The 13,094-nt window shown below is 24.7% G+C and overlaps 1 protein-coding gene and 1 pseudogene across 1 annotated transcript; one reads left to right on the plus strand and one right to left on the minus strand.

Annotated features, from left to right (window-relative positions):
- The first annotated feature begins 852 nt into the window (after positions 1-852).
- Positions 853-6,215, plus strand: LOC105250137 (NADH-ubiquinone oxidoreductase subunit 8). The gene is made up of 4 exons (XM_011256090.3): positions 853-972; positions 2,995-3,253; positions 5,711-5,903; positions 6,010-6,215. The coding sequence occupies exons 1-4, from the start codon at positions 933-935 to the stop codon at positions 6,139-6,141; spliced, it is 624 nt and encodes a 207-aa protein (XP_011254392.1). The 5' UTR covers positions 853-932; the 3' UTR covers positions 6,142-6,215.
- Positions 6,216-9,261: 3,046 nt separating this feature from the next.
- LOC112639351 lies at positions 9,262-10,197 on the minus strand (annotated as a pseudogene).
- Between the last annotated feature and the right edge of the window lie 2,897 nt (positions 10,198-13,094).

The raw sequence follows: 13,094 nt of genomic DNA on the forward strand, positions 1-13,094 counted from the left end.
TGCCTTTACATGGGAGCGTTTTAGCGTCGAGCGTTAAAGCGTCAAAAAGTGTGACATGCGCAGTGTGCCTAGTGATTTGTTGAAACGCTGGAGCAGTCAGTAAATCATCTAAATTGCGGAATATTATCAAATATTATCATTATTATCAATATTATCAATATTATCATTATTATCATTATTATCAAATATTATCAATAAAATGTCAGTTAATTATCGTTATCATCAATGGTTATTAGAATGCAGCAGCATTATTAATCATGAATATAAGAAACAAAAAAAAGTTACGTGCACACTCCACACGTTATATCCTATACAAAGAATACATTGTAATAAATAATATTCATGTTGTATTTAGAAAACATATATTTATGCCAATTATTCCTTCTGTTTGGTTATGTTGTAATACGCTACTAATCGCGCAATTCTATAATATATATTGTATAATGATATCTATTATATCTATTATATCCATTATATTTATTATATATTATATATATTAATACATTTTCTATTAAGAATATACAATCTACTTACCTCTACCGTATTTATTAAAATTTTGTTACTAGACATTGTTTTAGCGGTTTTAGCGTCAAGATGCTGGAATCTGCCTGTTCAGAATTATGCGCAAGGGTGCTGCGCACGTGTTTTTGACGCTCGACGCTTGACGCTAAACGCTTCCATCTAAAGACGCCTTAATAGTTTAGCGACAAAAGTCGTCACGTGATCAATTTTGTCGCTCAAATGATCAGTTTCAGCGGCACGTGAAAATGCACCTTAAAGCTAAAATAACGTTGGTGCAACCGGGCCTAATCCTACTGCCATTGTAGACGACACTTAATCAATTCAGCTAAAAAGAACAAACCTGCTAGTGCCCGTCTGCGTTAGTTTCTGTTTACCTTCAGAGAGGAGAAATTGAAACATTGAGAGACATAATGATTCCTTTGCAGATCATTGCTCGAACGAGTAAAATTGGTATAGTATCAATATATATGATATTTAGTAATTTTCACAATTGTGATAAAATTGACTTTGTTGTATTATAAAATGTAATTTTCGAATAGAATATTTTTTTAAATTTTTATTAAGTTTCCAAAAGCTTTGACATTTTATGATACGCTAAAATTATACATCATATTTGTAAAAAAGATTGCATTAAGTTATCAAGTTATACATTAAAAGATTGCTATATTGAGGTTATATTTTAATATTTTCATATTTTATAGGAATTTTGGCAGTATTATAATTAATTTCTAATGAATATATTTTTATTATAATTAACTTCTAATGAATATACATTTTATTCATGTTTTTTTGCAAATAGATTACCTATGGACAAAATTGTATTTATTTTATTATTAAAATCATTGTTTTATTTATTTCATTAATATTATCAATAACTGCATTATGTTATTCTTATGACAATTTGAAATAAAATGAGTTTTTTTGTAATTGTGCAATGAAATATAACATTAATGCCATACATATTTTAATCATCAGTTTTGATTAGCTTTTAATGACGATTAGCTTTCTTGATTACAGTATGAAAAAGTAACTTTGACTTATTAATGCCCAAATTTACCAATATTGTTTAGTTTTAGTTTAACTCACTCTGTCTTTTAAACTAAGATTACTAAGATAAAATTAAACAACATTAGTGAAATTAGGTATAAAAATTTTTTTTATATTTTATAGAAAATTAATATTTATTTTATCTATGCAAAACACTTCTATTAAAATTCTATATCATATGATACAAAGTTTAAGTAAATTTAATCTTATTAGTAATTGTTCTATACAGAATTGTGTAATTATATGATATATAACTTTTAGATGATTTTCTTGTTAAAGCAAAACAGATGATGTCAAACTTTAACAATTAAATTAATACTCATTGATAAATTATATATATATATATATATATATATATATATATATATATTTATATAATAAACAAAAAATATTTTATTATAACATGTTCTGTTTTGTCAATTTAAAAAATTTTATTGTATATATTTATTTATTTATTTATTATTTATTTATTATTTTTATTCAGAGTTTTTGATGAATCATTTAAGACATTGAAATAATATGAATAATGTTTATGGTATATTGATATTGATATTCTGTATATTGATATTCTGTAAGCACAAAGGAATTTTTTAACATACTAAGTCCAGAGATTTTGCATCAATTTTCCTAAATAAATAAAGACAGACACATATTTAAGACACTTGCTTAAAGCCAAACATAGTGCAATCAGGCCTTAATATTACAGAAAATTTTAATTTTCTTATATAAAACTGCAAAGACTAACTAAAGTGCTGCTTCCCTTGAATTTTATGCCACTCAATTTGGTGGTTGAAATAGCTGTCAGAAGAAAGTACTCATTGAACTTACAATAGTATAAATTTCACAATAGTATAAATTTTCTAATATTATGGACCTTTTGTTCTAAAGAAAATGGGCTTTCAAAATTTCAAGTCTGCCACTTACTGCTATCAGTTGCTTAGTAGCGCATTGTTAATTTTTTTTACCCATTTTCTCTGAAATAGCAGATCCATTATCCATGCATCAAAAAATTTATACTATTATAATCAGCTTCAGTATTTCTTTCTAAATCATTTTGATCATCAAACCAAGTAATAAAAAATTGAAGAACCTACGGCCATTTGGCTGCATTATTTATTATTAATTTTAAGAATTATATACTTTTTGTCTTATGTGTTTATCAGATTTATTTTCTATGAACAAATTTTTACTCTTTTTTTTTTATGTTGATGAACTAGCTAATATTGTTATTTTTACATATTACTTTTTATTCAATGTATAAAAGAAATTATCATACAAATTTGAGATGACACATATTGGACAGAATCTATATAAAAACTCTATATAAAATCTATATAAAAACTTTTATTATTATTAAATTGTATCTATATTATTTTATATGATATGATATGTAAATAATTTTAAAATTAATTTTGAATATTTCAGCTCCAAAATTTGGCAGGTTTACTTCATATGGTATAAACATATGTTTGAACCGAAGTAAATATTACTATGTAAATGAGCAAAAAGACAAAACCTGGACAGATATTATGGAAGCTACAACCACACATATGTTTTTTCTCGAAATTATGCGAGGAATGGGTCTTATTGTATCTCAAATATTTAGAGAACCAGCAACAATAAATTATCCATTTGAGAAAGGACCTTTGAGTCCTAGATTTAGAGGTGAACATGCATTAAGAAGGTATATTTTCTATAATAAATAAATATATTTACATCTTTTTAAATATATATCATACAATTTTTATAATATTCTGCATACATGCATATCTAATATATAGCTTTATATGAATTTTTTTTATTATTTAAGTGAGATATTTAACTTACAAACTTTCAAATCTTATAAATTATATCTTGTATAAAAAATTGACAGATGATTTTGAGAGGCTCATTATATAATATATATATTTTTTATAATATGAAACGTTTCAAAGAGTTAAAGGTTTTTTTGTTTAATGAGATATTTTTTATATTTTATGAGATATTTTTTATATTACAGTTAAAAATATATTGAATTTTGAATTAAAAAAATATATTATCATTTATTGATTCTAAACATAATAGACAACGTAATAAAGATATTGAAAAGGTAATAGGGAGAGAGGGGGGGAGAAGAGGGGAGAGCGAGCACGGGCGAGCGAACGAATGAGTGAGTGAGTAAGTGAATAAGTGAATGAGTGGGTGAGTGGGTGAGTTTACAACAAAAGTAATCCTTTTATTTTCAATTCAATATGGAACATATATATGTATATAATATATGTATATAAGTATTGCAAAAATAAAATTTAATAATGATGAAAAAATAGATATGCTTCTTATTTATGATGTACATTGAAAATGCATTAATGTTTAATGGATAACAAGTTTGAACAGCTATATAAGGTGATCTATATTAAAGTGTAATTTCTGTATTAAATTGTAATAATAATATACTTTATTGATAATAATAATATATTAAGTTAGAACGAATAATCGATAAGCCTACAACCAATAATATATTTTTTAGAATTTCAATATATTTAATAACTATGACAAAAAATATAATATATCATTTAAAAAAAACAAATTGATCTTCAAATATTTGAAACGTCTCTATTTATAAAAAAAATATATATATTTTATGTATAACAATTTTCTTGAAATCATACAACTGTTGTATGTAATAATTTTTTATATAACACATAATAAATTATTTTAATTAGATTATTAAATTATGTTAAATTATTTAGTTATACAAGTTAGATGCTTTACTCTATGTGTTTTTTAAATTGATATACATATACTTTAATTTATTACTTTAATTTATACTTTGCATATTAAAATTATCTTATTTTATTTTAATATTTTCATTCAAATAATGATATTGAAAAGAAAATATAATAAATAATTCAACATTCTAAAAAATATAAAATATATATGTCGAATTATTTGTTACTTTCTTTTCACATGTTAGATATAATTTCTTTTTAAGAATTAAAGAAGAAAAGTAACGGCATCTTCTTAATGATAGATTCAACACGAAAATCTTAATACACAAATGTCGACTACTATAGTATATTAATTAATTCGTTCCTTGGCCCCTCTCACGGAACAAAGGAAATGTAAAACTATGACACCATCAGTCAATAGCGGATAATTAACGCTGATTTATCGACTTAATTATCGATCGCCGCAAAAAAAACACTATTTTTAAATAAAATACTAGGTTTTCTATATATTAATATCACTTTAATGTTATTTCTTATATATATTCTTACTTCTAGCGAACTTCTTTGTGGTGATCGTAATTAAATCGATAAATCGATATTAATTAGCCGTTGTCGACTGATGATGCTATGATTATAATTTTATCATTCCCCTTATCGCGCCAAGGAGCCAACGAACGAATTAATGAAGAGTAGTATACTTTTTAAGTGAAAAGCGATTATATTTTTCGAATAATAGAGTTGAGATTTCGCGTGCTCAAACATGATGAAATGGTAAATAAAAGAAATACTCTTATGAAACTTCCTGATTTAATTACTTTCTACTGGAACAATTACACAATTTGTATTTCATTGCAAATATTTTAAAATATTCCAAAATACAAGATGAATAAATGGCAAATCTAATTCTATTATAATTTATTTAGCTCGTACAACATAGCAAAATAAATATCTTCATATCAATATATTTTATATCTTCAATATTGATTGATCTTTGACAGCTGAAATTGAAACATGCCACAAATTTTTACTTGAATCATTTTTATGATATCGTTAATTCTTGTAGCTATTCGTAAAAAGAAGTACTAATTTAATGTATGGAGAAGCAGAAAATATATAATGACAATACTATTGTAAATTTCTACAATAATTATAATATGATAAAAAGGGCATCTTATTCATAGGAGCATTTCTTTCATTTGTCATTTCACCTAAGCGTGTGAAATCTTAGTTTATTATTCATGTGTGAAATATATTCGCTTTCTATTACTTTATGCTTCTTATGGTTTTGCTTCATTACAAAGAAATATTTTAAATGAAATTTTTTAATTTTTTCCTTTATTGTGAATATAAAACTAATAAAATCTATAAATTGATGTAATATTATTTTTATAATAGAATTATCCAAACTAGCTATATTTCTTTATTTTATTTAGATATCCCTCTGGAGAAGAAAGATGTATTGCTTGTAAGTTATGTGAAGCAATATGCCCTGCACAAGCTATTACCATTGAAGCAGAAGAAAGAGCAGATGGATCTCGACGTACTACAAGATATGATATTGATATGTCTAAATGTATTTATTGTGGATTTTGTCAAGAAGCTTGTCCGGTAGATGCTATTGTAGAGGTATCAAAGTACTTTTGTTAATAAAATAGAGAAGACGTAAAATAATATAAAACGAAAGAATTTTATAATTATTTTAAAATCATATTATTAAGAAATCATTTTGCAGGGTCCAAATTTTGAATTTTCAAGTGAAACTCATGAAGAAATGCTGTATAACAAAGAAAAACTTTTAAATAATGGAGATAAATGGGAATCTGAAATTGCTAGTAATATCCATGCTGATCATTTATATCGTTAATAGTTGTGTTATAATGTAGTAACAATTAATAATGTAAGTAAACATAAATGTAAAATAAATTAAATAACAAGGAGAATTTTATTTAAATAGAAATATGTAGAAATATATTATTATATGATAAAAATATATACAATATATATTATTTAAATATAATAATAAAAATGTAACAAATAATTACACTTCTGTGTTTAAATATTTTTTATTAGACATGCGAATTCGCAGGCATCGCCACAGCCTCTTACATTTATATTTCGACGATTTATTAGAGCATTTTGTCTTTCTTGATGTGATTATAAATTCCGTTTTTACCCAGTAAGTAAAATGTTAGCAGTCTGTCAGCAGCATACGAGCAGATTCAAACAGAATATTGCGACAGATTGGCATCAACTGCGTCTGCATTAAGCTTGGGTTCTGCTAGCAGAATCTGTCATCATAAACCGACAGCAGATTGACAGCAGAAATCGAGCAGGATCTGCACGTGCAATTTGATGTTAGATTGTCAGCAGAAATCGAGCAGAATCTGCACATGCATTTGCGATGGCAAATTGACAGCAGAAACTTCACAAGATTTACTTTTATTAATGTTATATAAATGCAACAAAATTGATTATTACAGGTGCTAAATAACAATATTATCGGCAAGTTAATTAGAATTTTATTACAAAATGACATACATGTAATATGTTATATCGTAGTTATATCTCATATAGCGAAGGACTAATTCAATTTAATTAAATTAATAATAAAGTAAATGATAAAATGTAACTTGTAAAATTTGAGATGTAATTTATTTAGAATTAAATTCTTGCTTTATGCCTCAAATAGGCAGTACATGAATAATTTTCCATTTATCATATTGATTCCAATTAGTTTAATATTCTAACTCTCATTTGCTTGTATCAGATATCAGAAATTAAAGTGATAGAAATTAAAATGATAATTACTATATTTTTAGTCTTATTCATATTCGCGATTTTATATATATTTCTGAGAAATTAGATTACGAGAAAGTACAGCTCGTAACGGTAAGTGAAGGAACTATCGAATCATGCAAACTCTGTTCCGTTTCTGCCATCAATCTGCTATCACAGATTGTGTGCGCAAATCCTGCTCGATTTCTGCCGACAATCTGTTGTCAAATTGCGTCGCACAGATCCTGTTCAATTTCTGCCATCAATCTGCTATGATAATTTTAAACAAATCCTGTTCAGTTTCTGCTATCAAATTATATCAGAAGGTTTTTGTAACATTTCTGCTGACATTTTGTTATCATTATTTGATATAACAAATTTTTTATACAATCTGCAATCTTACTGTCGACAAAAATTTGTAGCAGAAATTGACAAAATCTGTTTGAACAGACTTTGCTGACTGGGTAGCTTTATATGAATTTTTTTATTATTTAGGTGAGATATTTAACTTACAAACTTGCAAACCTTATAAATTATATTTTGTATAAAAAATTATCATATACAAAAATTGACAGATGATTTTGAGAAGCTCATTATATAATATATATATATTTTTTATAATATGAAACGTTTCAAAGAGTTAAAGGTTTTTTTGTTTAATGAGATATATTTTTTATATATTTTATGAGATATATTTTTTATATTACAGTTAAAAATATATTGAATTTTGAATAAAAAAAAATATATTATCATTTATTGATTCTAAACATAATAGATAACATAATAAGATATTGAAAAAGTAATTAGGAGAGAGGGGAGAGCGAACGAGTGAGTTTGAACATTCTATATTATACATTGATAAAACTGATCATTAGTTGTTATTATTTTGAAATGTCACTTATTATATTCAAAATAACTTACTCTTTATATTCTCTTTATATATGTGTCATTTAGAAAACTCGTTGCATCGTAATAGCGGAAAGATGATTTATTTGTAGGAATACCTGCAGCACTATTCCTTTTTTCAATGCTTTGTATTTTCTTAAAATTCCTAGCACCTATCCGCAGTTTTGTTGTCTAATAATAATAAATAAATGACATCGTACAAATAAATAGAGTAATTGAATTTTAACTACTATAAGTATGCTGAGTTAGATTATAATGTTAATTTAATAATAGAAAGAGTCATACATTTCTAACTAACATTCCATGTACAATATGCATATTGTATATGGAATGTTAGAAATGTATGACTCTTTCTATTATTAAATTAACATTATAATCTAACATAACTCAGCACACATATCATAATTACAATACTTACAGACGACATTACATTCCCCTTTTTTAATCAAAATATACAAAACGTTAACTTTATCATAACATTCTCTCTTAAGTGACAGTTAGATATTTGAATTTACACACACGCCGAAGTCTGTTCCGAAAAATAATTACCATGGGAAACCCAGTTTTAAAAAACGGAACGGAATAATGCCGATTGGTTAGCTCCCCACCTTTCCGATTATTCCGACGTCTATGAGACGGCACCCTAACAGATTCTTTATAACAATGAAAAAACAACAATTATATGAATTTCCAGTTTTAATCGAAGAGATTAATAAAATAATATTGTTTTTAAATAAAAATGATATGAAGAAAGCAAGCCAAGCTAATATTAATATATTATTTTATCTCGATTTATTATTTTATTTATATTTATTTATATTTGTACTTATTATTATTAATATTTATTTATGTTTATATCTATTACTTATTTTTATTTATATTTATTATTTATTTTTTATTTTATTTGTATTTATTATTTTATTCTATTTTTATCTTTTTTTTTACTATTTGACCATTTTCAAATCTCATCTCTCATAAGACTCATAAGAACTCATTTGAGTGCAGTTTGATTTTAGTTTCTGTAAAAGTAACAAAAATTACTACAATCATTAAAAATGGACCCGACGTGCCAGATTCCATATGAATTGCGAATCATTGTGATTTTCTTTAGTTAAATAAACTTACAAAGCAAAATATATCGATTTTCTTATATATTTTCTTTATATTGTATACTTTTATAGGGTGTTTCCAAACTTATGGAGGGTACTGTATATATATCAAGAGACACGGTATATATATATTTTAAATAATTAAATGTAAATACAACATATAAATAGTTAAATTTCTATCATATTCATAATTGTTATACACAATATTCATCTTCAGATGTCGCATGAGATTCAAGTATCTGTCCAAGTGATATTTCCGTAGATTCAAGTTCTTCTTTCGTCCAAAATAGTCATCATTATCATAGACTGTAACAGAAATAGAGAATTAATAAAATTTATTAATATTTAACACTATTATTTATTAGTACTTAATAAATATTTAATCATAGACTAAAAATGAAAAGATTATACAACCATTTTCGGTCATATTCGCTGTAACTGCATCTACCGAATTAATTTCTTTTTTCGTGAATTCTTCATCTTCTTTTTTTAATGTTTTATATTCTTTTTTTGATGGCTCAGTATTCGGTTTAATAGAACGATATTTTTCGGTAGAGGAGCGTCTGCCAGTCTTCAGTGTAGAATTGATCGTTACTCTAATAGATATATAATAATTATTATGTATTTGTCAAGCGATTAAAATTGATTTATCCAAAACTATGAAATAATATATACTAAACGGATTATTAATAGTTACGTTGTCTAACTCTAACATGTTTTTTGTAAGTAATTCTTGATTGTTTTGTTGATTACTTTGTTGGTGATTATTTATGCTTTTTAACACTTCATAATTAATTTTGGATGATATTTTTTTTTCTTGCAGCATTTTCTCAATTGCTTCACCTAATGAGAAGAAGAATATAAAAAACCTCAATATATGTATAATAAATATATCAATAAATAAAAACAAAAAGTAAACTTACTAGCGGTATTCGCAGGCATTTTGTTCTTCCTGGAAACTGTCTTTCTTTTTTCTTTTCATTTTTACCTTCTTCCTTCTCTTTCAAACGCTTTTCTTCTTTTTCCTTTTGCTGAACAAGATAGTCAGCGTTTACTTTGTTCCAAAGAGCAGATTTAGATTGCGATTCTTTTTCCGAAAGAATGTAGCTATCTAATTCTTCATCATCATGTCACTTAAGTAAATTTCCTTAGAAGACTAACAAAAAAATTCCTTTAATTATTATTATAAATGTCCAGTACATAATATTATAGATTAATTAATTAAAAAAAAAAAATAAAGACAAGTTTTATATTTTATATTTAAAATATAAAAGAACAAAAAACAAGTACATAAAGCGAGCCTACAGTTGACTTTTCACCGATTTTAATCTTCTTGTTGTAGTGAATCTGAATAAGTTAGGCCCTTAAGAGTTTTTTCACTCCCATTGCGCTTTTTAAAGTAATATTTAAAAATTTTAATGATCGGCAATATTATGTTTGTAAAACATAATTGAAAGACAGATTTTCACTAGTGCTGTATGTTGTATTGCTATAGTGGAATGAGTGCAAGATTAGTAACAGAAACCCGGGAGCGAAATCTATGTTTCGAGCAATTTCTTTTTGTTATTTTTTTAAATAATTTTATATGTAATATATTAATTATTTTCAGGGAAAGTTACTTTTTAAAAGTAACTCGTTACCGTTACTCGTTACCGAGTAAAAAAAGTAACTCGTTACCATTATTAGTTACTTAATTTAAAAGTAACTAGTTTACCGTTACCGTTACTTTAAAAAGTAACGTTCTTTACTTTTAATATTAAACAAGATAGAATTAATAAAAAATTACTTGAGTAATATTTTTATTAAAATATTAATATAAAAGCAACAAATTCTTTATTTTAAATTTACAAAACGTTAAAAAATTTAAAGAGATATGGATTTTTAAAGCACTTAACATGTAACTTCACATGTTAAATAAAAACATTTTAATTTCCATTAAATTTATAAATACAGCTAAATTTGCATTCTTTTGTGCTCTCGTCGATATTACGTCAAACTTAAAAGCTGGCCGATCACATCCATTCTCAGAAGAATGAAATAACTGTATTGACCAATTATGCATTAATCGCGCCAGAAGTGTCTGTGAAGCTGCACGACAATCTACGAATTTCAAAAAATACTAAGAGTTCTGATAGTACTTTTCATAATTCTACAGTTCCTATAAAAATTAAAAAGAGTAAAAAATGTTAAAAAATCGAAATCGAAAAAAATGTGGTGTTAACTCAAAAATTTCGTCCGAAATATTATCGAATTTTTATATGAATATCGGTCGATTACTTAAAATTGAATATGATAGAAATAAGATGTCATAAGTATTTTGAAATTATGAAAAGTTAAACGCGTAAAAGTAACTGCTAAATTCGTTATCGTTATCGTTACTAAAAAAAATGTAACTACGTTATCGTTTACAATTAAAAAAAATGTAACGCCGTTATCAAAAAAGTCCATTACCAAAAAAAAGTAACTATAACGGTAACAGCGTTACAAGTAACGCGTTCCTTCTCAACGAATTATTTTATATATTATATAACATATAATATATAATTATTTATTATATAATATTTAGCATATATTTGTGTCATTTATATAACAATAAAATAATTTATTTATTATAAATAACTTATTTATTACATTATTTAATTACTATTTATATATATTATATTATTATTTATATTATATTATATATTATATTATATTATTATATAAATTAATTATATTATTTATATAATAAAAAATTATAGAAAAGGTGTGAATATTTAAAAATAAAAGTAAAAATATTTCTCTATAAAAATTTCATTTATATTTCATTGTCATTTTTTATGCAGACAAATATATTAGAAAGATATATACCGTATTTAAAATATATGCCAAAATATTTATTTTTACATATAAGTAATTTATATTACACATATATCAAACCATTATACATATTTATTACATATTAAAATAATTTAAAAAAATAAAAAAAAAATTGCTCGAAATTACGAATTTTGATCCCAGGTTCCCTCTATTAACCTAAGCACAAAAGCTTGCAACAACATTGCTGCAATGTATACAACATTGCACATTGCAAGTGTAATGCTACAGAGAAATATTGCAGAGACATTATTTTGTAACATTACTTTGGCAATGTTGCAGCAACATTTTAACATAGCGAAAATGTATAACATGTGTTTTCTTACTTGTCGCTACGTGGCGACACCAAACTTAACTAATTCATATTTGAATTTTCATTTAAAATGGATATAAGCTCTATTAAAAAGATTAATAATTAAAAGTATTATATTACTTTTAATTTTAATATTAATAATTAAAAATAATTATATTTCTGTCTTGTATTAATTTAATTTCTGATAACTTGATTTATTTAATATTCTGAATGACTTGATTTATTTAATATTCTGATCCTAACAAGGAATCTAAGATTTATTAAACAAATGATTTGTTTAATAACTGGATCCCTCGTTGAGATTCAGAATATTAAACAGATTTTCTTTAATTTCAAATGGATAAATGGGAAATAGTTTCATTTGTTGCACGTATTAAAATATTCTGGTGTCGAGGATATGTAAAATAATTGTATGTATAATTGAAAATAAATATTTAATAAGAAACATTTAAATAAAAAAGACACTAATAGATGATTTTTTAAAAGCGTGAACTTTTTTTAAAGTTAAATGTTTTTTTTTTTCCTATCTTTTTTAAACACTTTTATATTTTCAAAGTTTATTTATTAAATTTAAAACAGTCTGCATTTTGTAGCAAAACGCGTTTTATAATTATCAATATATAGATTCACACAAAAAGGAATCAAAATCGGTGAAGTCAATCTCTCCTTATTAGATTATACATTAAATCTAAGAATAATATATAATAAATAGACTCGTACTTTATAAATTGTAGTTTATAATTAGGATTTGTAATTTTTGAATTCAAAACACAGAGATTAAAAAAAATAATTTACCTCTTCCTTAGTATTACTTTTTCTTTCGATTCATTTGGACAATTGTTCGCAAACATCATCGAT

This window comes from Camponotus floridanus, unplaced genomic scaffold, assembly GCF_003227725.1.
Source record: "Camponotus floridanus strain SB8 unplaced genomic scaffold, Cflo_v7.5 scaffold594, whole genome shotgun sequence".
NCBI lineage: Eukaryota > Metazoa > Arthropoda > Insecta > Hymenoptera > Formicidae > Camponotus > Camponotus floridanus.